At 42.5% G+C, this 27,507-nt stretch overlaps 1 protein-coding gene across 1 annotated transcript; it reads left to right on the top strand.

Moving 5' to 3' along the window:
• Positions 1 to 2,468: 2,468 nt before the first annotated feature.
• On the top strand, positions 2,469 to 26,639 carry LOC119180040 (uncharacterized). Its single transcript, XM_037431172.2, has 10 exons — positions 2,469 to 2,620; positions 5,373 to 5,533; positions 6,480 to 6,518; positions 11,662 to 11,694; positions 12,462 to 12,561; positions 17,284 to 17,390; positions 18,693 to 18,740; positions 21,651 to 21,686; positions 24,171 to 24,312; positions 26,300 to 26,639. The coding sequence occupies exons 1-10, from the start codon at positions 2,551 to 2,553 to the stop codon at positions 26,323 to 26,325; spliced, it is 762 nt and encodes a 253-aa protein (XP_037287069.1). The 5' UTR covers positions 2,469 to 2,550; the 3' UTR covers positions 26,326 to 26,639.
• Positions 26,640 to 27,507: the final 868 nt, after the last annotated feature.

The following is a 27,507-nucleotide window of genomic DNA, read 5'->3' as shown; positions in this document are numbered from 1 at the left end:
GTAATGAAGGAAGCAAATTTTGAGGGCCGGCTTCATTGTTTAACACAGCTTTCATAAAAAAAACCAAGCCATAATGAAGCAAAAAGGGCTCTAAGAGACACGTATTGCTTGAAACGCATTGTAGTAAATGTGATACAGATGTGAATATAAGAAAGTGTACAGGACAAGAAGTTTCCGTCGTTCCGGAGTGATGTCGATATCTTTTTTTATCATCTGTCGGTTGGCACGGTAACTAGGCACTCCATAATAACTGAGGCCATGCAAAGCGAACGATGGCTGATATATCAGGGTGCCGTACTACCACATATTCGAGGCAAGAATTCGAAAGTAAAGATATGTTGAAATTGCGCGAACAAAAACAGTGGCCACCAGGCCACCACCGATGCTTATACTGACGCGGGTTATCTTTTATGTACACGTGACACAGGCCAGCTTGTAAATCATGTTCTCGGTGCGGAAGTTCATTGTATATGAACAGCGATCTAGCATGCCAGGAATACGGTCGCTGACAGGCTGCCTCAGAGATTTTCTCACTACATCGAAGCGAAGCCCCAAGCCTGCTTGAAAAATTCACTTGTACTTGCGGAAAAACATACTACAAATAAGAAAGACACTGGATTTTGTCGATTTTTTGGAATTCGGGGTAACAGCTATAGTTGTGCAGCTGTTAATAACGTGAGAATTACTTCCTTCAGCCTTATCTCATTGTCTTAAGAGAAGCGTACGTAACTATACCACAAACCGAAGTATTTGCTGTTTCACTGATATAAATTTTTGCATGCAAATAAATAACGTTACAAAGCATTACGAAACCAAAATGGAAGGGAACCTTTCTCAGAGGAATAATAATAAAATCGCAAAAAACATGTTGTTTCAACACGGTAACAACCATTAACTTATGTAGGCGGTACTTTGAAGCTATTTTCGACTGTTAGAAACGAATCTTTTATTGCACAGAAGTAATCCATCAATTAGGTAAAACTCTTCCCTTACATCTTTCTTGAGCCTTAGGAAGGTTGGCTAGCGTGTTAGCACTTGGTGTGAAAGCACGCAATGCATAGCAAGCATACAAAATATCCACTGCACTTGCTTTTCACTGGCATTATTGACGCATTGAGTCATGCTGATTTTAAAGGTGAAAGCCCATCGTGATTAGTTAAATCGTGCGAAAAAAACCCCCTCACCCCTTTTAGGCTTACTAGAATTGAAAATATAAGGGTGAGAAGAAAGAAAAGTGGACGAAAAAACTTTTAACACTTGCCCATGACATACATACCTTGTAGTGGGTGTGTCATGAGCAAGCACCACTTTTCGGGAAACATTCATTTTTTTTAGGTTTGCAGAAATTCACGATAATGTTGTCCCCGTGAGAGTGACCATAGAAGTAGCCGACATTTCTTGTACACGAAGTCAAAGCTTGAGGAGGTAGCCATTGTAAGGCAGGTGTCTTATTTAGAACGAAGTATTGTTTTGTATGAGTGTTGCGAGGCTGATTCTCTGCAGTTTCACATTATTAAGCAGCCGTCGTGATAATCTCAGAGTCGCAACAACATTGAGTTTAGTGATCACGCATAGTTGACCTATTCATATTGGCTCATTGAGTAAACGACACTCGCTTTCATCATGGATGCACTTCACGTCACGGAGAAGAATGCAGCTGCAGCAACACCGTTCAGAAATGGTAAGGAAAGAATGTGACTGATGGTTTAAAGACCGAAATATTCCTAATTATTGAGTTCTGCTCTTCTTTTGAGCTTAACCAACGCTAACGTGAAATTATTTGCATTCCCAGTAACACAAACGTGAAAATTTGCAAGCAGCTTGTATTTTCAGCATTCTTTCCAAGTGAGGTTATGCAAGATGCCTGCGTTCTTGAAGACACAATAACGCCAATCATTTTGTATTTTCTACATCACAACCAATAAGTTGAGCTCTAATAAACGTACAATAATACAAGACAGGTGGTATGAGCCGAGGCAAGGGAGCACACAAAGAGCAAAGCAGAACTAACAAGATATTACGGTTTATAGAAAAGTATTGCACCTGCTCCAGCAATACGCTATGGCGCCATGTCAGACAGAGCAGCATGAGAACCTGAACGAGTGGTGACGCAAGGTCGCCTGAGTTGCCCCACCATAGCACAGACAATCATGTGACAGGTGGTGTGCTCACGACGCGAGCACTATTTCTGATGTACGTCACATCAGCAGGAGCGCTCACATCTATAAAAAGTATAATAAAATAGAAACTTGCGCTGTTTTATTTTTTAGTCCATGTCCTAAACCTCCACAAGTATGACACGTGCTTGCGCATTTACAAAAAAGTCTAAAAAACCCTTGATGACGTAGGACCTTATAACCAGCAGGTAGTCTGAAGCGCGTCTGCGCAAGCACACGTGGCCTTACGATTTTCTGAGCATGTGCGAGTTCTGGCTTATCATTCGCTTCCGAAGTACTATATAAATAATCGCCAGTAATACGGGGCATTCAGATGCTTTAGCCGTTTCAATAGAACATTTGTGTGTGTCTCAGAGCATAAGTCGATATAATCATGAGCTTTAGTCGATCCTTCCTCGTAATGTGCCTCCTGACTGCCTCGTGTTGTGTGAGGGCTGGCGTTGGTATGCATTTTTCTTTTATTTTGGGAGACTTTCCTCTATTTCATTACAAATGTATCTAACGCTGATGTTTTCAATCGGGTTGAAAAAAAAGTTATTGGGATTTAAGACTTCACGTAGACTCCATTCGCTTTGAGTAAGTTTCATTCACCCGTACACCGTTGGTTTTTTGCCGCGTACGTTGCAGGTCTATTACAAGCAACCTACGCATGTCACGCCGTTAGTGACCTATATAAAAAAATCGAAAAGATTTACCGCCCTGAAAAAAGCATGACGTGGTTCAACACCATGTTGAATTTTGAGAGTATACTGAAGGGAGAAAACAAACAATATATATTCACCACTCCATGACTTTCTGTTACCATACCCGAGGCTATCGAGTAACTTACAAACATTTATCTCCTCCTAACGCCGGAAATCATGGTGCGAAATAGTATATATCTTTGAAGAAGTGTAATGTCACCAGTGTTCTTGTTTTCTGTAAGTTCTGCAACGTTGTAGACACAGACTAATCGCTAAGCGCATGTTCTATTGCTAATAGTTACTGCTCTTGGCAATTTCTGAGGGTAGCAATAAGATGAAATGCAGCAACTTTAAAATGTGCATTTGAATATCTGTGAATAATAATGTGTTTTGGTTTACATACTACTTGTGTTGCTTTTCCGCAATTTTTTCTGATAAACGTGTTACGATGACTTCATTGCGCATGGACAGCGCATACATGGTTTTGATGCTATTTCTGCATTAAGTACCCAAATTCCTCAATTATGTGTGCAACCTCAGAGAAAAATTTCGTGATACCAGTGCCTACAGAGCCACACAGAAATTTTACATGCTGGCTTTCATGTGAGCAAATACGTTTTATTTCATTACTGATGAAATATCATAGTACAGAAGGTGGACATTTGAATAACAAAAAACTTTTGTAATATGTATCTAATGCAATAAAAAGAGCTATACCTGTCTAACATCCTAATACGATCTTAGGTGTTCCGTGTTCATAAGACGGTGGTATTCCACGTCGTGCTCTGTACCTTTTGAGCAGCCCCCCCCCCCTAGGTTTCAGAAAAAGAAAATAGTCATAACCACAATTCATCATTGATCATTCTCAGTACCCATTCCAATTTTTTTGACGAAAGACTTGGTGGTCTTTCGGACTTGAAGAGAAAACTAGGAAAACCGGCCTGCAATCCGTTAACACAAATTTGGAAGATCTGTAGTGCCTTTTGACTGTGTCAGCTGAGCATGAACGTGATACCTACCCCCCCCCAAAAAAAAACATGATGAATCAGGATTTTTTTTTTCAGAATGTTAGAATAGAACTAGTGTCAAAGTACAACTCGTGGTGACGGACGTAACGTGAAGCAGAAGCGAACCTTTGTTGGATGGAGTGCTGCGATTGGCTAATAAATAAGTAAGAACAGCCAGTAAGCTTCCACCACTGTATATATTCGTGCTCTCATAGCGTACACGAATGGATACGTCTAAACTAAACATGGTGTAGTAGCCAAAAACCTACTCGCATACGTTTTTCATAAAAACGACGCACTTTTCACATGCACCGACGACCTTCTTCCTTAACGCATTTATGTGGGCCCAATACGAATCGAACGTAACGTGGGACATACGCAGTGCAGGTTGCGCAGGCCCGCTTTTGGAAATGGAATAACCGGTAAATGTTAGAGATTAAAGATTAGTGCCCTGCCTATGTCGACTTTCATATGCGCATTTTTAAAGAAAAATGGCATATTTTTGTAAAATATATGGGAGGCAATTTACTTGTACCAAAGCGTCTTTTAAATGCACGCAAAATGAGATTCAGTACAGTTTGAATTGTGCAATTACCAAATTTTCTAAAAAAAGCGCACAAACTAGATGGTGAAGATGAAAATAGTTGTATTGTTATACTCAAATAGCTTTGTTGTAACAATTGACTTAGCAACCACGAACACAGTTCCTACAGATCCGGCAACTGATGCGGCAGCTATGTACTGACGATGCCACTTCGTCTGAGCCTGAAACCTCATCTGGCGATTCGACTCTTGATGCTGCGGACGCTACGAAAGTAAAGCAGCTGCAAGGGAAGCAACTAGCCAAGAAAATAAGAGTTGACGTTTAGAGCTTTCACGACGACAAAATGATAATTGATCGTTTATAGGACACATCCTAGGTTAATCTGCAAGTTTGTAGAATACCTTGTAGGTGAATAAGCTTGCACACTTTAGTTAATATGTGAAGGCAATAAGGCATGCAACGAAGCAAGGTTAATCATAAACTGACTTCTTGATAACCCATTGCGCTAAAATTGCCTCAAAGTTTAAAAAGTGGTTTGTAGGCAGTGCATTGGGCCAGTTTAAAAATCGTTATGAACGTTGTAGCTTTGTTGGGTTGCGGAACTCAGGCGTCTTTAGTTCAGCATTGTAGGTACATTAAAAATTATTGCCCATTGAAACTTCCATTACATGTATCTATGAGTCGAAATCCTACGCACCGCAATGGCGGGCACAAAGGCAAACCTAACAGAGCCCACTTGTTGTTTACATTAGGGTTCATGAAATATAGCAGACAAAGCTATTTACATATCAAATACTGTCCTTGCAGAATGTGTATTTATTGTTTTGTAGCTTTATCTGATAGTGCAGAGGGCTTAATACAAGTAGCCTGCAGAATACTGGAGAGGTGTTTTTGGATGCCATTTATTTTGCAGATGCTGTCATTTCGTAGCGATGAAATACGGTGTGAACACATTTTACAGGTAATGCCGCGACTGTGAGTGACACGCCCATTAGCGAAACTTCAGGGTCAACTCCGGAAGAAGCTTCTAACAGCGAGAACATTGGCTCAGAGACGGCGGACAATTATTTGAACCAGGACTGCATAGAAGTCACAATACCAAACATTTTGGGCATTGAAGCGGTAAGAATAAACAATCTGCATCAAATGTGCTCCCAAGTATTTTTCTTAGAACCTAAAGCTCACTATAGCAAACGCGACTGAAGAAAATAGTTAGAGAAATGTCGTTTCAATTACTTTCCCAAATGACCCAGATGATCCTATAAAATCCAGATAGTTGTGACATTATAGCCTAGCAATAGCTCATTTTACAGCGAAAGCTATTACAAGATCAAAGCTAGGGTCACGCGCGGCGCCGTAGTTTTGCGCCGCTGCCGCAGCCCGCGCCCGTAACCGCTATCGCAGAAATTGGACAAAAATTCAGTACCAAGGAAACAGTGGAGCTTGAACATGGGTCTGCTGCGTGCCAGTCCTCTTTTCTACCACTGAGCTACGCCGGTGCTTGAGACTTGTTCGCAAACTTGCCTTGGGCAGGCTTGATATCGGGAAAGCAATCGCGTTAATTTGAGAAATAAAGTGTTTCGGAACATATACAGAACATTAAATGTAAACAAAGTTTACATTTGCGAAAACTGTCATAATTTGGTGCATGTTAAGCTCACCTGAAAGAAGCAGCTATATTTCACCGAATCAAACCATTCGTGAATAATAAATATCTGTAACGTGTATTGAGCACCACTTTTTTACAGTTATGTTAGTTTAAGGTACCCGCAACCAGTTTATTTTGTCATCGATTTCATATTCTCGACCTGTTCAAAAACTGAAAAAGTTCTAGTAGTATTTTGTGTGACTTGTATCGGTTTATTTTGGTGTACTCGTGCATATTATGATGCCCTTATCAGCACCACACCTTATAAAAAAACATAGTCATGTGCATTTTTATTTTTCAACGTTATTAAAGACAAGGTGGTTCCGTGTTGCTGTGTCTTTTTTTGTTTTTTTTCACCCGGTATTCAAAACAATTCAAAGTGGTCTAAGACTATGGTGTCATTTTCTTATTCCCTTACAGTGCCTTAAGGATAGAATGAATTTATGCACAGGAGAAAATGTGAGTACTACTCATTTTGGGACAAAAACTCCTAATTTATGCGTCTGCTTATAAAGTCAAACTCTACAGATTATGTTGGCAAAACTGACCAGATAAACAAAAACAGGTTTACAACTGTATTCTTCCAACGACAAAGCGCATTGCTTTTTGTGCAAACACAATGTAAGCGTAGTGACAGCATACGTTGACAAAACAGCTTGAAAAACAACATAAGCCTTCCATGCATCGTTTTCACGATCACAGTAGTACTTTCTAATGTTGTATTGTGACGATTCCACTTCAATTAATCAGCTAGAAAGAAATTAAGGGGCCCCAACACTCCGCCTGTAAGAGTTGAGCGCCATAGGGATGTCTTGTTTCTAGTGCGTACTTTTTACACATGAATATTTTTTCCAGCTTTTCATGCACCCTCTTCGTGTCCTCTAATGCGTAGGTGCCGTAGCGTGCGTGCTTTTTGTAGTGAGTTACAAGATTTATACCATGAAGTCATCTTGATAAACACGTATTCTGAGGCCCGTTGGCAATGGGTGCTTGTACCAAGCATTATTACTGTAATATTTAATGTTGTATTGTGAAGCATGTACACAGAACGTGTCTGTTTGTAAAGCATCCGTTAGTTGCGCTGAATTTACAAGCAAGGCAAGTTATTTTTTCTTTATTCATAAGGAGACACGTGGGCCTATGGTAGATCATCCACTTGCCGCGCAAACGACCCGGGTTCGATGCACAGTCTGACCCAAACCACCCTGGTTAGGTCCCCAATCTGACCCAGGATTTTTTTAACGTAATTCTATATGCATCATTCTCAATTTTGTGGTCACGCTTAATTGTTGGCTCACAGCCAACGACGCCGAAGCCGACCCCGGAATTCCTACGAAGTGAGCTCTTGAACGCTGTTCCGTTAAAATTTCTTAACGTGCTTTCTTTGCCATACTGTGTTCATACTGTGGTGGCCAGTGCGACAGAAAGCAGGCTGTTTGCACTATTTCTTTGTTGCATTCATTTGCCTGAATTTATGCAGCCTATATTTACGTGCATCAGCAAATAAAGCCTAATCCTGCATCACAGCTGAGCTTGTATTGTTTATTTTTTATTACCGCGCAGTTCGGGTGCAACAATGAAAACTATAGTGGGATCAAACACACAGTGTTCCACCGAAAACACCTCTAAAAATATCAATGCGTTGGTCTCCTATAGAGACAGAGATTTTTTTCAAAGGAAAACTGTCAGGATGAGTGGAGGTTCGCTGGAGCTAGAATACACAAAATATACAAAGATTTCCGAGGTTTTCTACAAAACTTCAAATACTCTTTTCATGGCACTCTTTACGATTGGTGAATGATAACCGGTGGTACTGAAGAGCCAATTCACTTAGAACCTCTATAGTGAGGCACCTGTATCGACATGTGATGTGTACACTTTGCCCAAAATTACCCAGCTTTTTGAGTCACTTTCATACTAAAGCACCCTTTTGGCCATTGAATCAAGGAGTAGCTTGAGAGTTCATACGTTTGGCCGCACACTTTGGGGATGCAAAGCAAACATTGGTCTGATCTCAAAAATAATTGTCAAGTTTATATGTCTTTCAAACTAAGGTGGTTAAAATTAATCATATTGAATATGCCGAAAACATTTAAGTGAAAGTAATTTGTGAGCCTAAGTTGCATATGGAAGCGAATTTTTCATTTAGGTTTGTAATAACTCAGACTTCATTCGTAGTTAGTGATTTAGGTATTCATTAACGTCGTTTCAGTATTGTTAGAACCATTTATTTTTCGCTGTGGAGACTTTCAGGTGAAAAAAAATTCTGAAGTGATACATATGCGAGACGTAGTAGGCTGAAAGCCATGAGAAGTCCTCAGTCGGTGGGCGAAGTGTCACCCAAGTTGGCTAAAAAACACACACACATAAGGCCCGGGATGATATATTAACGCATATTACTAAATAAGAGTGGTGAAGGTTTGGTGAAGAAATAAGGAAAACTTCCAATGGTGACCAGCTCTGACCAAGAAAGCTTCATCTACCTCCCGCAACGTTTCTGAACGAAGTGCTACATAAACCCTCGTTGTGTTATAACATACCGTAGTCAACGACACAGCATCTCCGTAGCAGCTTGCATTTTATACTGGCGTCTCCTAATGCATTAACGTTAGCGTAGAACACCTTACGCAATAATGTGCATTGTCACCCATTTAGTTTTTCAGAAATCGCACCAAGCACGTACAAGTGTTACAGTTATTTCTCAAAATTTAAAGGGCCAGTCAACAGGCTCCGACTTTTTTTTACGCCCCCCAAACAAGCTCGCAACTCATTCATACGCCTAACTAATGCCTGCAAGAAAACGTATATCTGTAACGTCACTCTTTTTTAAATTTCGAGCTTTCTGCCAGCACGCAATCTCGGAGGCCATGCCTTTAGCCTTGTGTTGCCACCAGCCGCCGCTTGAGACCGCTCACCTCTACACCACTCAGTCACGTGTCATTACCGTACCTCCCATTCACGCGATATCAAGTCTGCTCAGAGGTGACTGAGAGCAACGTTCCTAAAACTGGGTAAGTTGCAAAACTTAGCGATGTTGCGTAGCGCCGCCGCTCCCAGCGACAAATGTGGCGCTGCTTTAGCATCTGGATTCACTCACTGCATGCTTGCTAGTGTCACTCCCGTAACCTCCGTCGGCTGTACATGTTGCAGTGGGTCGCAATACGTGAAGCTTCTTGCTGCCTGAACAGCTTTGGGCTTCAGCGTGCCCTGTTCTCCTTTGTATGTGTTGCCTGTTTTCATCATGCCCTCATATTGCGTTCTCGGCAGTACAAGTGGCTGCAAGAAATGAGAGACACCACGACATTTCTTTTGTGCCCCATTTTTCATGAAGAAGACATCCTGAAGACTTTCACTTACGTCATCAATAGTAAGCAGGTAAAAATCGCTAGAGAAATGTGGGACCCTGTCGAAGGATGTTCGAAGGATGTCGAAGGATGTTCCACGGATGTTCCCGAATCAGCCCGCTTACTTTCAAAACCCGTGACATAGAAGCAAAAGCTACCTGATAGGAATACAATACTTTCCAGAATATCATCGGCGAAAAAGAATAGACGATCTCCGAGAGCTAAGCTTGAAGACAGTGAAATAACTCCCGACATGCCACGAAAGAGTGGCTTCATTCCGATTCAAGACATAGAAAACGTTTGTTTGCCTGCTGCATGCTAATGGAAAATTGTTTGGAATGGTGAGACAGGACGTATTGTGGTTTTTCTAGTGCTGAAAGAAGAAAAATAGCGCTGTTTGTGGAGAAATGCGTAGTCGTCGCAGAAGACATGACAGTCACTATTAGGAGCCGTCACCATGGCTTAGCCAAGTCACCCGGCAATGCAGATACCATCACTTAATTGGCCGAACTTTGGGAGAGCATAGAAAAGCTGAAAGTGTGCTTATCCCAATGCGTCGGCAGGCAGCTTCGTGAGTAATGACTACGAAGTGCTCACCGATACCTCAGAGTGCGGTCCCTGCTCCAAGGTTTGGCTTCAGTGGCGTTAATAGGTTTCACTTGAGAAACTGAAGAAAGAGCAGAGGAAAGACATGCACAAGAAAAGGGCCGCATGAGCAGCTTCTTGGCGGCGTGACTAAAAAATGTGACAGACATGAAAAAAAAAGCTGCATGACTACACAACCAGACAAAAGCCACGGAATTGCTCCACATAGTTGTAATTTACTTTAAAGCGTGAAAACCGGTCCCAATAAAAGATACAAGACACTGGGATTAGGTTTTTCGCACATAAAATTCAATTGCAAACGTACACCAACTATCAACCAACGGACAGACTGGTATGTTATGCTATATGTATCAAGCATCGTTTATCGGGGGCAGTTCAGAAAGCCATAATCATACTGTGTTTGCCTTACACCGCTAAATATTACGCAGTATTAAGTTTCTGCAGCAGCACAACAACAAATCCCGATAATATACTTTTGGCAAAACTTTTTCACAACGGCCGCCACGGCGTATTGCCACGACGACTACGCGTTTTCGTCGGCTAGCGGAAGCTTGTTGCGCCGCCAGCGCCACTAAACCGGATGCTGTCCCGGCCCCGTGTGACGGGTCGTCTTACGCGAAGAGTTTCGCAACTTACCTAGTTCTAGAAACGTTGACCGGCAGAGCATTGCTGTGTTCGCAGGGGGAGGCCACCAGAGGCGTTCGCCTTCGTACCGCAGGGGGAGGGTAAATTCAGAGGGTAGGGCAGCACGTTCGCGGCTCACGTAGCAGTTAAAAGTTGGAAAGTTAAACCCCACAAATCAATCAATCACGGTGGTGGCACCTACCCATCACTTTAAGTTCTACACCTTATCACCTCAGAGACAGGCGTGCATGGCGCGCGCCCAGTTTTCCAAGACAACTGCCAGATAGCGTTCATGTCTCACGTGTGACGTGGCTTGATGCGCTCATTCACCTCCACTGCACGCTCAAGAAACTCTAACGCAGCGCCTCACCAGTCACCAATTTTCTCGCGCAGAACATCTAATAAACGTTTTGTTCATTTTCTCCAGACGCAAAACAATAGTTTCTCGACGACATTTGCAGTGTAACATGCAGATACGGGGCAAATTTTTTTTAGGAGGCATTGGCCTGACAAACCTCCTTCGACGCACAGTGACGTCAACTCGGCGACCGGCAACGTAGACTTCATTACTCTTTGTTCAGACCTGGTTTAGACTAATCGAAGAGCTGCGTGCTGCGTCAGGTCACCGATCGCCCAGTTGACATCACTGCGCGTAGAAAGAGGTGGGTCACACGCAGGCAAAATGCGCGAGCTTTTAGTGCGTGTTTCCGAGTCTGTTGACTGGCCCTTCAATGAATGCTACTGATCAGTGCTTAATGATGATGATTGGCAAACTTTATTCTATGATCAGAAAGATACCCTTCTTCCTTTCATGGGAGGGGGGGGGGCGAATGAAGTTCCGGTTTGCAGTGGTTCGTCATTACCGGACAATGAAACGTATGTGTCTGAAGTAGGAACTCCGCCACCACCTCTTCTTTGTTGAATGACGAGTGTCGCAGAGGATAAACTTTCCTGCTTTGCATATATTGAAGCACGAATACTTTGTAAGCAGTCACCGTTCCAACTCTCTCATCGTTTTTTTTTTGCAGACGATGATAGACGGTGTGTTACTACTAGTGAACGTAAGTTGACTTTGACTTTGACTACGTACTAAGTGGTTTTTATGCCACGTGCTAAATTTCTCAGTAATCATTGTAACAACGCAAAAGCAAAAACATGGAGCCGGTCATGTATCTCTTCTGTCATTTAGTTTAATATTTAGAATAAGTAAGTACTGCCGTGATATTTTCAACTACTTGATATGATGAAAATCAACGAGAATACATACCTAATATAACCGCTTGGACTGCTTGTTAGTCTTGCCTGTTTGTGATGCGTAACTCGACAAAGAATGTGTTGTATCTGGTCACTAGTGCTGAGGATACTCGCAAAAGCACGAAGGAAAATGCCTACTCACCTCGCAATGTATGTGTTTACGTATCCAGTAATTTTGCACTTTTTGGTGTGGGACTATTCGAGGCATCGCGTAGAAGGAGCATAGACACGAAAACAGGCTAGTCGACAAACTACAGAATGTGCTCTGTGTGCTTTAAAAAATGTTTTACCAGCGTTCAAACAGACCATACAAATTACCAGCGAACTGTATAGTTATTAAAATTTAGAAACTATTTGTGGCTCCCTTCTGAGGCTTTTTGCGATAACTATTAGCCACAGTCAGGATACGTGACTTTACCTTACCTTAGCAACCATTGAACTATATCGCGATGTTTGCAGAAATAACTTGTCACCAATGAAAAAAAAAGAAAAAAAAACAAGCAAGCACTTCGTCGTGATAGGGTCGCTCATGAGAAAGATGATGTAGAATAATTTACAACTTATTAAATTTCAGTGCACCGTGATTGGTGTATTCAAGAACCTAACTCCAATGAGTGCCTTGAAGACTGTGCAAGATGTCCTCGTTGCTCTTTTGAAGAAAACTCTACCACCCGGTAAGAATAGCACCATCCTGTTTTACGTTCCAAACCGTGGAAGGCAATGGAATGCGATAAACTTACTTGGAAAACAGTCTTGCGCAATAGGGCCGTGCGCAAGTGCTACGAAAGGAAACAACGCCAGCCACTTTTTTTTTGCAACACAAAGCTAGCAGAAAATGATTGCTCATAAATATACACTTGTCATTGATAAAAAGACACGTTCCCAAGACTCGGATGCACTATCAAGGCTCGGCTAGGGCACCAGCTCAAGCGATTGGCTTAAACAGATGATTGTGCCACACAGCTCAAGAACGAATGATCGGAAAACGCGAGAGGCATATTTGACGCCAAGTATCTTGCGTGGGTATACTTGTAAACTGAGTGCAGAAATTCACCCATGCAAGAATTGTGCCAGAAACAATTACCAAGAATGTTTTTCAGAGATACTGACTGTTCAAATTATTGTTTTATGACTCCAATGCATGCATAAGTATCCTTTAAATATTCACACCACGACATTCGAGATCTGTACTGGCCAAGTCCTTTAGTACATATCGGTCTCCGCAGGTCGATGGATAGAAACCCGGCTACAGCGGCTGCGTTTCCCATGGAGGCGGAAATGTAAGCCCGTGTGCTCAGATATGGGTGCACGTTAAAGAACCCCAGGTGGTCGAAATCTCCGGAGCCCTCCACTACGGCTTCTCTCCTAATCATATGGTGGTTTTGGGACGTTAAACCCCACATATCAATCAGAACATATCGGGTGCATCGCGAAACCATGTGTACAATCATCATGGATGTTCTTTACGATATGGAGCGTTTCTCGGCCAGCTCGTCCCCTCCGTCGTCTTTATTACCATCTGCTAGCTCCCTGTTATTGTTTTCATTGTGTCCCAGCTTCCTGACCAACTGCGTCCGGCTGATAAGCTAATTGGCTGGACTATATACTGAGGCATTTAAGACAGGATGTACAATAACCAAGACAATTATGACAAGATGTGTTAAGACCAAACTAGTAGATGACATAATAAGAAGATAATTACAACGAAGCCATGTCAGGCGAAGGCGCATAAACACGCATAGACAGGCCGTAGTAATGAAGACTGTTCTGCTTAACACGATGTTAATTAAGAGCGGGCTCACTGAAATTGAGTATAGCAGGACATTCTTCGCTAAGATCATGCATAATAGGACTGCCTCAATTAGCATTATGTTCATGAGATAATCCTAATTGATACTTGCCTCCCTGGGAATTCACCGCCATCTCATTTAATAAGACAACAAAGTTACGGCACTCCGATACATCATCTACAATTGACGAACGTTCTATCATCAAGGCCCCAAGCGCTAATACCTACAAACTATATACAGATGCTGCTATCCTACAAGACGGCAGAAGAATATAATCCCTGAGTAGTACGCATAATTTTGTCAGTGGGCACCAGTGTTATCTATCTACGGAAGCCACTCCTTTTGTGATGAAACTTCAAGCCATACATGACGCAATCCAGGATGCCACCTCTAAGCTGCCTGCAATCAAGCAGATTGACGTATACACTGATTCCTTAGGAGCCATTAATGAGCTCAAGAAAGTACACAAAGTGATAGAGATCTGCGAGGCGATTCATAAAATGAACCATAATACAGCCACTTGCGGAAAAGTACAGTGGATTCAAGGCCATTCTGCGAACCCACACAACATTGCTGCTGACCAGCAGGCGCACTGGCCGCCATATAGACCTTCCAGCCATTCCCCTTCCACCTCAGCCCCTTAACCATACCCGTAAAAATGTTATCCGGCAGGATACACGTGCTCACATTCCATCGTGTGTCTGCTCTCTCCCCTCTCACCTTACTAGGGCGCAGGAAGTTGTGCTTAGGAGGCTTCGGGCAAGGTTGGCCCTTATGCCGGCCGGCCGTTATATTATCCTGGAACTGGACACATTTACGAGTTGCTGATACGTGTGCGTATTGTCCCACTCCATCAATGCAAGCAGATGTATACCACCTCATATGGAGATGCGAAGGGTTGCAGCTAGACTGCTCCCATCAACTCGTTCAAGCCAGCCTTCGCTACAGCGACACAGCCGGTTACAACCACTGGATACAGAACAACACACTCTACAAGACGCTCCTTCCCTTCATACACAACACCGGCATAACGGCGCACGTTTAACAAACATACTCGCAAAAATATTATGCCTTAAAGGCAAGTCATTGACGCAAAACAAACTAAATTCGACGTTATAGTTGAGGTGCTCATTAAAGCGTGCCTTTTCAGGCATAACTGTTCACTATACTGTTAATTAAACCCTACCTAATTAGTGCCATCAAACTCGATTCCAAAGTGACTCTTTCTTAATGCTGAAGCAGTCCAACCAGACTGACTTTACGAACCACCTAAAAGAAAAAAGAAGCTAGGTGATTTCAAGTTTCTCTGATGGCTCTCGCCTTGCACAAGCAGTGCAAGTTTGCACAAGCATGCATTGCCACAAAGATGTTTGTGCTGTAGTGCTAGAGGATGCTACTAGCCGAAGAATTGGAAGTGTCTCGGGCTTGGCCAACCATAGCGTGAGTGTGTTCCACAGATACTCTCAAAAAATGTTGTATTATCATCCTCATCATCATCATCACCACCATCATCATCATCATCTCCACTAAACCAATGGCGTAGCACTTGTCATAGCACCTAAACGCTACACGACTTACATGTTGTAAATATGTAGCAAATACTGAACATATACGCCTAAGATACCTTACCATCGCCCGAATGAAACGCTTGAGAGTCACACCAGCGCTATGACAATCCCGAGTTCAACTCAGGCCGTCTTTGAATCGACAAATTTCTAAACCAGAGTTCATGTGCCAATCAGGTTGAATAAGAGACGCCCACGGCACAGATTGGGTCAGCCCACAACGCTTGCTGTTCCCGACGAGCGCTACAGACGCCGCAGCGCTAGCAAGTGGGATAATTTATCGTCTCGTAGCGGCGACGTCTTACAATCAGTTTCACCTCGCTCATGATGCATCCCTCGCAGCCATGAAGCAAGCACGTCTGGTGACGTTTGAAGAGAGAAATCTTACAAAATACTTGCTTGTAAAGACATTCTTTCTACTGACTCATTACTTGACAAGAATTTTCCTAGTGGCGCAGCAAGTAACAATAAGCTGTGCATTCGTTTTTCCGTGATATTTCAAGAGAAGCAAGATGCACCACAGAATAGCTACGCGTAGGTGTCCTTATAGCCTTCGAACGAGGAAATGCCATTGCGTCTCGCTTGTTCGATTCCATGCTGAACGGTTGTGTCGTCTGTGATCGCCGAAACCAGCGTAGGCCTCGTCGATCTGCCTGCCGTCCGCGGTCGCCTGGAGCTGTGTAGCCCACGCCAATCGGCGCCCCGTCCTCGAACTCCTTCAATCACCCCACATCTTTCCTATCTCTTCTCTTCTATTTTACACTGGTGTGAGGCGATTGCTCTGTATCCTTCATCTGTCTTTTTCTACTATGTTTTTGTCCACTTCCCATTCCTAACAAGCAGCTTAGCTTTGTCACTATAATCGGCAGACTGAAATTAGCGCCTTTTTTTTCTTCAAAATTTACACTAATGCCAGTGCAGCTAGTAGAATATAGAATGAAACGTTTCTAAAAAAAGACAGCCACAAACGCCCCTGTGGTTGATGCGATGTTTGGTCGGCAAAAAGAAAGCGTGACAGTCACGCTGGCAGCGCCGAACTGCTGAAATATCTAGACAATCCCGCTGACATCACTGAACTCTTAAAATAGTTACTGTGTGGTGCTGACACGTTTGCCCGTGGTATTCTTTTCAAAACCTTTTCATATGCCGACCATGCATTAGTGATGCCATGCACGTTCTCGTAGCCGTTTTTATCGGTGCTCCTATTGCACGCTCCACGCTGTTCGAGTCTCATGATCGCCGTAAGGCAAGCTCGGACCAAATTCGTGTTCTTCATACGTGTATACGAATGCGCACAATTCCCCATTCACGTCCCTTATTTGTTTGATTACTCTATATGTTCTGTTTCATAGTTACTGCGCGCTGTAGATCCTTGATGCATTTCTTTTTAGTTTCTTTAAAACTATTTCGCCCAATCTCGCAAAATCTGCCGTGGAATGTTGTGCTATGCCCAGATATCTTGCTACATTTCTGGTATACGGTTTAGGTGATAATTTAACGCAACATTAAAAAAATAATGAAACGCGCGTAGGTGCTGATATTCTTCTCGCACGAGCAGACACGGAGCGGTGCTTTGTGAGAAGCATGACCTCGAACACTCCTGTACGCAAGCGTGTCCAGTAACACGCATGCCTAATGAATACATATGGCCACAACCCCATGCACAATGCACACAACAATACAACCACTCCGTGCCTTCTGCCTCAATTGCAGCAAGAAAAAATATTTATTTATTTATTTATTTATTATTCGTAATACTGCGAGTCTCTACTGAGACCATAGCAGGTGAGCACACTGTACATATGCTAATATAGCATCATGATATCATTTGCTCTCAACATTTAAACAACTAGGCATGCGACAGGTAACACTTTTGTAGCCAGTTCAACCGGCCAAGTAATATTGATTGGTGTACGAAAGGATTCTAATCATTCTGCTACCCAAAAACATTTGTCGCTGCAAACGTGTGAAGGTTCTTCATTTGCAACCTATTTATCATTTGTCAAGATGAAACTTTGTTCATCCCTCTACTCAATTTCAGTGGCTACCATGATGGAGATGATGCCTACGTTGTCAACTGACACGGTTATTGAAGATAACACCTGTCGTAATCCAATAAAAATTGGTTTTCCCAGCAGCCTAGGAAAGGTACGTATATAAGATATGAATTCAAAGCTTCGATAGTAGCAACAGTAGATGGAAAGTAATAAAGTTAAAGGATTCATGTCTTATTGCGGCCATCATTGTATTTCAGGTGTTTTCAAATTTGATGGAAGTTCAGAATACAGTCAAACTTCAAAACTACACAAATTGATGGCATACCGTTTTCGCATGACATCATAAAATTTTCAATGTTTTACAGATACATATTAAGTATTCACACCGATATCCGGGGCATACCAGTGCTCACAAGGTACATTTCTTTAAAGGAACCCTGAAACGGATTTGACGATTTTTTTCAAACACATTAGGCTGCTAGACCAAGTCCTAAGGGTAATTTAGAGACCAATTAGAGCTCTCTGCGTAAACTCTGTAATTTATTACAACGCTTTAAAGCTGCGAATTCCTCTAGATCGCTGCAGATCGCCGCGACTCGGCCAAACGTGTTTTCAACCGCCCATACACTAAGCGACACGCTCTGCCCCACTGACGTCATCGTTTCCAGCTGATCTGATTGGCTGTGGAAAGCGCAGCACGGACTACCGGTATAGGGTCGGCTGCGGGATTTACGCGTATGCGGTCCCACGCCACAGCATGACGCAGGCGTCGTGAAGGAGGAGCTTTGCCCCTAGCGCTCGAAGGAAGAGTTGAGGGCAGTTGTGGGTGAAAGACGGAGTGGAGGAGGAAGGTGCTTTTTCAGTACTCGTAGCTTCATTAATAATGGGTGTTTGTGTAAATATGGAGATCTTGAATTACTGTGATACCTCGTGTCTTGGTAATTTTCGCGCACTAGACATTTATGAAGAATTCTCAAAGGGCTGCATAATTGTTTGTTGTTAAGAACGTGAGTATTGAGAATGGCTTTCAGGCAAGTTGGGTAGTTTATTATAAAAAAAATGTGTTACTAACTTAGGAGCACTGGAGAACAATGTCGAAGTTATCTGTACTGTTGCTGGTTTTTATGGTGTATTTTTCATACTCGCTAGTATTTTAGCACTGGCCTTTGAGATGTAGTGGAACGTTTTGTCAAAACAGATGGCATGAATGCCACTTCGCGAAATAATTGCGGCATGAAATATTTCACCAAAACAAAATGAACAAAAAAGTATGAAGAGAGAACATTATATGCGTAGCATCCTAAAATATTTAAGGTAATTTGCGTTACCGTGATTAAAACCAAGTTATCAGTTACAAAATGCAAACAAAACTATATCTAGCGTTTATGCCACACAGACAGGTATTTCCATGATAGTGATATATTCATATGTGCTGGCGCCATATTTGTTACAGTGCATGGACCACACGTTGAAACTCTGTGAAAACGGGCAGACCGTCGACGTATGTATCTTCTCATTCAGTGTACCACGTTTGCTATAGGATAAATAGTGATCATAAAACTATCATTGCACTCTACTTCCCGCGACGCTTGTACATGACAGAGGCAGGATGAACTTCAGAGCGCTTATTTCACTTATGCTTAAGCAAAGAGCCATATATTTTTTTGCGCTGTTTTCAAGTCCACTTCAATTATTAATAATGGTTACATGTCGTGCTTACGTATGAATTGGTACTTGTGACAAAATATGACCTAACAGTCAAATTACTTTATAAAGACACATCCCAGGATTTTCTGACGAAATGTTTCCGGTGTTATTTTAAGACAAAACGCAGGCAGATTCCACTCATTCTCGGAGTAGACATCATGTGAATAAGCAGGAAAGTAGTATTATGTATCCCATATTTATTGCTCTGAAATATGCGCTGCTAGTTGATCCCATTTTGTGCGTTTTGAGTAGTTATCAGCATATATTCTGGGAAGGCCCAACTCCGTCGCGGTCGTCTAGTGGTTAATGTACTCGGCTGCTCACCCGAAGGTCGCGTGATTGAATCCCGGCTGTGGCGGCTGCATTTTCGATGGAGGCAGAATTGTTGTAGGCTCATGTGCTCAGATTTGGGTGTACGTTAAAGAACCCCAGGTGCTCGAAATTTTCGGAGCCCTTCACTACGGCGTTTCTCATAATCATATGGTGGTTTTGGGACGTTAAACCCCACATATCAATCAATCTGGAAAGGCCCATCGCCAAGATTTCTCTTGTTTTTTGTTTCGGAGTTGGAGTGGAAAGCTAGTTGCTGTTTGCCTTAGGCCTTAACTATTTCAAGCAGTGCCTATTCGGAGAAAAAGTTTAAATTCGAAAAGCCTGAAATGGGAAAGGGTGGCTCTATCTCCCTTTACCCTCCAATGGCTGAGGCATTCATTGTGGGCTTGCCATGGACGTCAACTGCAATGACAGCCGATAGGCGGGCAATGGTCCGACGTGACGTCAGTTCGTACTAGCGGTAGAGCACGGTATCGCGTTTTATCGAGATAAACTGCATGATAGGTGCTATGTTGTACATCTGATAAAATGTGGCACTGAGCACATTTCTTCGGTTTGAGCAGTTGTTGATCAAAGACTGGCGAGTGACTTATGCTGTATTCGGGTGGTCGTTTTAGAGCGCTCTAGAGCACTCCGGAAAGCGACTCCGTGTTCGGGTGGTCGAAATCGAGCGCTAGACGTATGTTCGGTTGGTCGTCTCAGAGCGTCGTACTCCACTCCGAGCGCCTCCGACTGCTCCGGCTCCCAAGTTGGAGTGCCGCCGAAATCTGGAGGCGATCGGGTCACGTGACCACCCCGGCCGCCGCGGCTCGCCCCGCTCGCCTGCCCAGTCGGTGGCGTTCGCTGAGGCCTAACCGGCGGTTAGTTGTGGGAGTGTTTCGACGCTTCAGCTACGCGGTATTCAGAGCGTTTCCTTTTACATTTTTTGAGATCAGCCCGGCCCTACGGTTACCCAATCAGACAAAAAAAAAGCTGGGATTACTATTCGGAGCTCATGCTACAACTTACCTTCAATCATAGCGAATAACAAGCACTCGGCTGATGTCGGGCAACTTCGGCTGGGAGCTAACGCGTCCGATCCGGAGGCCGCCATTTGTTGAGACACCTGGGCCGGCCTGGCTGTTTGCAGTTGCCGTTTTGGCCGCGCCGCAGCGCCATGGTCGCGTGCTACTCCAAAATCGGGTACGCGTTCGGTTGGGAAGCGGTGACTCTTGCTCGGAGTGGGGGAAGCAGCGCATCGGCGTACTCCGAGTCGGAGTATCAGAGCGACCACCCGAATACAGCATTAGGTTATTATGTAATATTATAGACAATGTTAAAAACACTGATACCGGACTCTGCAACCACAGTCAACTTTGCAGCAATATGAGACTATGCTTGAGTCTTTTAGGCAGTTACAATAACTGGCTATGTCCTGTGGTATAATACTTGACTGGGACGCAGAACCTTGATTTGATGCTTGTTATAGCGGCAATGTTCTGTTTTTTTGCCTCTCTGACATTGGGTTCTCGACGATGCTGCCGAAGCTTACCATTGATTTTGTTCAACGCAAGCTTCATTAGATAATCTTGAACGTTTGATATCGCTGTTTCTGTGTTGATGGAAACTATGAGATAGTCTTTGAGCCAGACCCGTGTTCCGTGGGCAGTGACATGTGGCTATGAGCCACACGTGATTGAAGTAAATGGTTTCATGGCATACGTTATAAATGTCTTACGCTATTCATGTCATAAGCGATTTATTGTGTTCATAGTGTAAAAAGGGCCTTCGATACAATCTAGTGCACTACAGTGCAAAAAAAAAACAATAGACGGAGCACAGACGACGACCCCAGGGCTTGTCATTGTCGTTTGTGTTTCGATCGTTGCGTGCTCTCGTGCTGTAGTGTACCAGAAGAAACTACGAACAAGCTTAGCTCACAGCTTCCATGCATATGTTGATATGTGTCAAGATAAGAGGAAGAACAAGAGAGCACGTAGGGTGGATGATTGGTAGGTGAAAATGGTGAAAGTGCCTTTTTCATGTGAAGAAATGCTTGGCAATAAACAGATTGCTTATAACTATTTTAATTCATAAAGGATAAAAAATTGAGAATTCAACCTGTATCTCTAAAGAAACGTTATTTTTTTGCGATCAATATATTCTCTTCAGAGTGTAGAGGGAGACAAGATATGAGCATGGATTTGAGAGATAGATTTAAGTGCAAAGTCAAGACTTAGCGATGACAGTGACTAATAATCTTTTATAAATAGGTTGACTTGTGAGAAATACAGAAGAAGAAACTAAAAATACAGAAGTTTTTCTTGTGCATGCATTCCTTGCCAAAAAGATCGACCATTGCTTTTATGCAGTAACAAACTTTCTTTCACAGGAATCGATAATAACGTCACTTCTTTCGGCCCTTGGGGTAAGTACATTGGAGCATTCATTCAACGAGTATTATTTTTTATAAATCATTAAAGGTTTCGTCTGGTTGGCACCTTATTATGCTCAGAGGAACAGGTGCTCTCCTGGGGATATTTTTATCAAATATCAAGTACCCAAATGTGCGAATATTTTGAAATATTGCGTGGCCAGCATGGTAGAAACATTCAGCATTATTAAACTTTAATTTGTTACTTTTCAAATATTTTCCCCCTCGTTTGGGGTAACCTCCCAGATCAATTTTTACCTGCCTGGTTAAGATATGAATCTGTATATACACACAAGCCTGGTAGACTTTGGCACAGAAAAAGTGCTGTTGCTGCTCGCAACTATCTCAGATGCCAAAAGGCTGGAAAGATGAACATTATCAATTTACTCGGTGTACAAATCTACAACAGCAGACTTTTCGTCGGCATCAACATATTTCATAAAGCTTTGATCGTAGTTAGCTCTTTAAACTTCACCACTTTTAGTGGCAATAGCCGAACGTGCACAATAAAAATGCCGAAAAAGTTGCGCAAATTGAAGAGATGGGTGATGAATTACTCTGATAGCGCGTTATGACAATACAACAAAGTTTTTTTGTCTCTTTAGTTAGTTTGAACGTTCTTTTGGCCCTTAAGCTGCTTGATTTGTACAGCTCAGGTGTAGACTTTTGTTTGCTGCTCCGGTCGACGCTTCAAAATGTCACAGCTTTGCCGCAAAAGCGAAGCAACGAACGCGATAGTAACAATTTTAAAGGTCACGCGAAGAATAGAAAGCAGATAGAAACATGCCCCACGTTCCTCACACACAACTGGCGCAGTAAACTTACTCACAGTTGCGAATGCACGCGAATAAGCGTGTCATTTGTTACTTCGCTGAGTCTGAAAAGTGCGCGCTTTTTGTGAACGGAAACTGCTATGATTGCAGTGATCTTTGTGCGCCCGGTAAATACAACAGAATCGTTCCACGTAAGGCCCAAGGCCAGCCGAAGCGTACGATCCTCCACTCCTCGCCACCGCGAGGTAAGGGCACGCGAGGGAGCGTCACTCTTCTCTCTAAGCCGGGCAAAGTACGCGTAGGAGATAAAAGGGGGCGCCGCTACGCGATGTAGCGACGTGCGCTCATTGCACCATCTTTCTGGTAATGCCGAAAACACAGCAGCGGCAAACGGTAGATATAAATAGCTTGCCGTTTGAACAGTGAAGCTTGTTCTCTTGGGTGGGACAATGGTTAACGCCTTTTTTTTCTTTGTGGCGTTTTCATATATATAGGTACGTAAAATATACGGTGCATGACGTCGACGCCGACGCCAGCGGCAAAATCTAGCCGAGAGTGGCCATATAACTGCTATCGCAATAAAAGCCGACAACGTGTTTTTGCAATGTTTTGCGTTAGCTCTATTGTGACTGAAATGAAAGCGCGGCCGCGTGCACTCCTACAAAAAATTTTATAACATTTCATGTACGAGTGGTGCTTTATTAGAAACTGTGCCACATAATTCTACCTTTGAAAGGTGTGAACTAATATAATGGTGTTTGTTATCAAAATTTTTTATTGTTGCTATGAAATAGGCAAAGTGGCGTAAGCATTTGGTGATCGCACGTCGTACAATACGTCTAGGGAAGATGTGCAAACGGGTGGATATTTCACTTCATTGACATACTGGTCGCTTGGTTTGCGACTAGAAGATCAACAACAACGAAACATCCCCCCCCCCCCGCTTGGTATTGTGGCTGCTAATTTAGTTCGCGCTTCCCACATTTCAAATGCTTCACAAAGCCTCGCCGCAGTGGTCTAGTGGCTAAGGTACTCGGCTGCTGACCCACAGGTCACGGGATTGAATCCCGGCTGCGGCGGCTGCATTTCCGATGGAGGCGTAAATATTGTAGGCCCGTGTGCTCAGATTTAGGCGCACGTTAAAGAACCCCAGGTGGTCGAAATTTCCGGAGCCCTCCACTACGGCGTCTCTCATAATCATATGGTGGTTTTGAGACGTTAAACCCCACATAGCAAATGCTTCGCAAAATAATACAGAATGGTGGCGTAGCATTCTTTTTTTTGTGTGTGTATGGGGCGAAGATGATCACCACCTTTCATGTTTGTTTGTGCATTTGTGTTAACTGTAAGTGCATATATAAGCACAATTTTTTTTTAAGTTGACATGCCGTTTCAAGCACTCCCGACTCCTGGCTATGTCAATCACGCAGAAAACATATTATAAAATATTCTTCAATAAGAAAAGACTACTGGTGCACATAGCTGTTGTGTGTAAGTGTCGTTTTTGTTCTGGCTGCATTTTGCGGTGGCGCTGCCATGGCCCGTAAAAAAAAACTAAGTTGCCCAATAAGAAGTTCTCATTGAAGAACGCATGTCTTTGCTTTGCGCTCATTAAAAAGTCTCTTTTTATTCAGAATGATTGAACGTAGAAGGATGCCGTAGTTTTTGGTGTCGGTGCGTGCAATGTATCAACATTCTTTTTCAGTGTACGCTTGAGACAATTCTCACCACAACGCCAAATGAACTCCTCAGCATACTAATATGCGACATCGCAAAAGCTATGGCAGCCATTTTGGGGAACACCTTCGGCACACAACAGCTAATTGAGAAGCTTGCGGAGGGAACCTGTAAGTATACACCACTTAACAACTGGCATTGCAACAATTGCAACAAAAAAGTGCAAGACAGTTTGTACCCAGTTCGTCTGAAATAAGTTAAATTGAATATTCACAAGTGATATTGAGGCAATTACCATTGCTTTGGTTATTTTGCTTGGTAAGAAGCGAAAGGACCGCAAAAAACGCAGACAAAAATTAGCTTTCGAAAACGGGATAGTCTTGTAATTGTTTCGAATCATCATACACATTTTGATATTTCTGCTTCCTAACTGAACATTCGGGAGGAAAAGCTTAAAGGGAGGCAAAACGGGCTTCAATATCTTTTTGCAACTCGAGACAACCAGCATCACTTGGGGTGTCCTTATGAGTGAATAACTGATGTGAACTTGATGCCCTAAATGAAAATTTTTGCGTCTGTGTATTGTGGGTGACAAAACACGCCGATTAACGTTGCTAGTTTTCACTGCTAACGCTGTTCATTAACGCTGCTAGATGTGGTGTTATGGCTATATTCGCAAAAAAAGAAAGCTTTTATTTTCAAAGAAGCACATTTTTAAACTAGCTCTTTATATTGATACGTTAACCATAAAGCCAACATATAGGCGGGCGGCATTCCTATCATTGGGGCGGTACACGAAAGGCAAGAAGTGCTCCAGCTACACGTCAGTAAAAGTAGTTCGTACGTGTTGCAGGTTAGCGCCTCACAATATGACAGTAAAGAAAATTTTGATTACTTAGAGTTTGATAACCTTATGTACAATTGGCTTTTGAGAAAGGCAGAGACCGGCTAATAAAGCCAATCACTGGACATTTCAGATTTTCATATTATTTATCATGACCTTGTTATCAGTGTGATCTTGTTAACAGGCGGCCTTTGAAAAGAATTGGTATGTGGCTCAGCTCACACCAAGTACAGGCGAGAGTGATTTGTCGCGATTCGCATCGAGATTGAAGAAATTTAAACAAGCTTGCCACAATAACATTGCAAAATAGTGTCATACACGGACTATCGTGATTAGGGTATAGAGTTTTCGAAGCTGACAAAAAGTACTTATCGAACTGTGCCACACAAATCACAGGTGAATATTTTATCCTTTTGCAAAAAAAAGTTATTTGAAGCTCACGTTTGACCAGTTTAATTTGCATTGATTATTAAAACTTGCCTCTCTCATTTCATTAGTTGGATAGAGGTTGAGAAATACTAACGACCTCCTATAGAACTTTTCGAAATAATTAAGGGCATTGTACTGTAAAATAAAACTTTAGGGTTTCTCAGACTTTTTTCAACAAAGTTGTGGTTTCTATGCGTTTATTAATCACTTTGTTTCAAGTCAATTCATGTAACATGGATAATAACTTCATCTTCATGTTCTGAAATATTTTCTCATGCCTGCTTTGCTTATTTCTTTAGGATAAGGTTATATACGCGGTATTATAGTATTTATTATAGACTGCCCAACTCTCAAATTAACGTCGAAAGGAAGAGCTTCTGTATCACTTTCGAATAATCTTATTTGTGCAATAACGCACATATACAACACAATTATCTTGAAGTGCGGCAACTACCAGCTTTCAAACATTCATTCACTTACTGCTTTTAAATTGCCTGTGAAACCAGTGTAAACATCATTCGAGGGTTCGTTGCAAAGCTGCTTTATCACTGATCGTGCTCTGACAAATATTAAAGGTTACATATAAACTTTTCTCCATATTTACAAAACACACACACTACGACAATATTATTAAAAGGAACAGCGGTAGAAAATAGTTTGTGGCTGATTGATTTTAGAAATTTTTAGAGATAACACTTTACAGGCTAAAACAGTGCTTGAGCATAGTTTTGACCATTTGTAGCGTGCTTCACTTGTCGTTGAGCAGGAGTACATTTCTGCCCTCGCTACTGAACAAAGAAGACATTAAACACTGCCTTGTGTTATATTGTTTATCCGGAATTCTTGTAATGACAAAGAGTTCCTCTTTCGTTGTCTCTTTGTAGGCCACAAATCATACACCTCCAAGTAATCTCGGACATTAGGCCGTTTTCACGACCACGTAAAGTGCACTTTCTACATGAAGGAACTGGTGCACTTGCACGAGTGTCTTCCCTATACTTAGCCTGTCAAGGCACAAAGGCCGCGAAGTTGCTCCACCTGCTGTGGAAATATCTCCTGGACTTCTCTAAGAAGCAATTCCAAACCGGTTCTTACTCTAGGATTGGTGGCACAAGGGAATGAACCAAAAAGAATACAAATTGTTGATACATTCGCCATTCACATATTTTTTTACATATAAGCTTGATTTTTTACGCATAATAAACATTTTTCATTTTGTCCAAATTTTCTCCCTTGAATTCTTCGGTGTAATAACAGCGTTAAGAAAACACATGAACACAACAGCCGCGAAAAAAAAAAATTGGATACAACTCAAAATAACGCTTCTTCAGCGCTAATATCTGTAGCAGGATTGAAAGTTGGGCTAGTTGGGGATACATTATGGGCAGTACCAGCGCACGAACTCACGGGACGAAGAGAAGAGCCACACACAAGCGCTGAATCTCAATTGAAGAATTTATTGAATTATACAAGTTATCTCAACACATAAGGTAAAAAAACGTGCAGAACATGCGCAGAGGGCCGGCGAAGGGTTGTGTTGACGTCATTATTAATTTTGGGTTACGGGTAACTGCGCGGGTGCGGCATATTCCATTCAAACAAACATGCTACTGATTAAGATTTCTTCTTTTTCATGTAAAAATATTGATGTCTGACCATAATATCTGCCCATAATATCTGTCTTTGCGGGAAGACGAAGGCAACGCTTTCCAAAAAGGGCTGCCATGGTATAGCCTACACTTTCCAAGTGTTCCCTTGTTTTTCACCGGTTGGATGTATACGAGGAAGCGCCACCTGTACACGGCTGCAGGCGTACTTATGTTGTGGTTTGTGTGCGGTTTGTGAAGCTGAGTGGTATCTGTGTTTGGGAGAGATGCTTGGTGTGGAAATATTGGTAGGGCTTGAGTGAAAGCAGAATAAGTGAAGAAAAAATTACGCTGGTGCCAGTCTCTAGTCACTCAACTGTTTTTATTCCTACCTGTTTTGTGCTTTGTATGCGCACAAGTAGAAGGCTTAAAACAGGCAGCATTTCGACGCAACACCACCAGAGTAAGAGATCTAAACATTTTCTAATTATCAAACTGCACTCGGT

Source organism: Rhipicephalus microplus, chromosome 7 (assembly GCF_043290135.1).
Source record: "Rhipicephalus microplus isolate Deutch F79 chromosome 7, USDA_Rmic, whole genome shotgun sequence".
Taxonomy (NCBI): domain Eukaryota; kingdom Metazoa; phylum Arthropoda; class Arachnida; order Ixodida; family Ixodidae; genus Rhipicephalus; species Rhipicephalus microplus.
The sequence above is the reverse complement of the archived record's forward strand: the minus strand, read 5'-3'. Positions and strand labels throughout refer to the sequence as shown.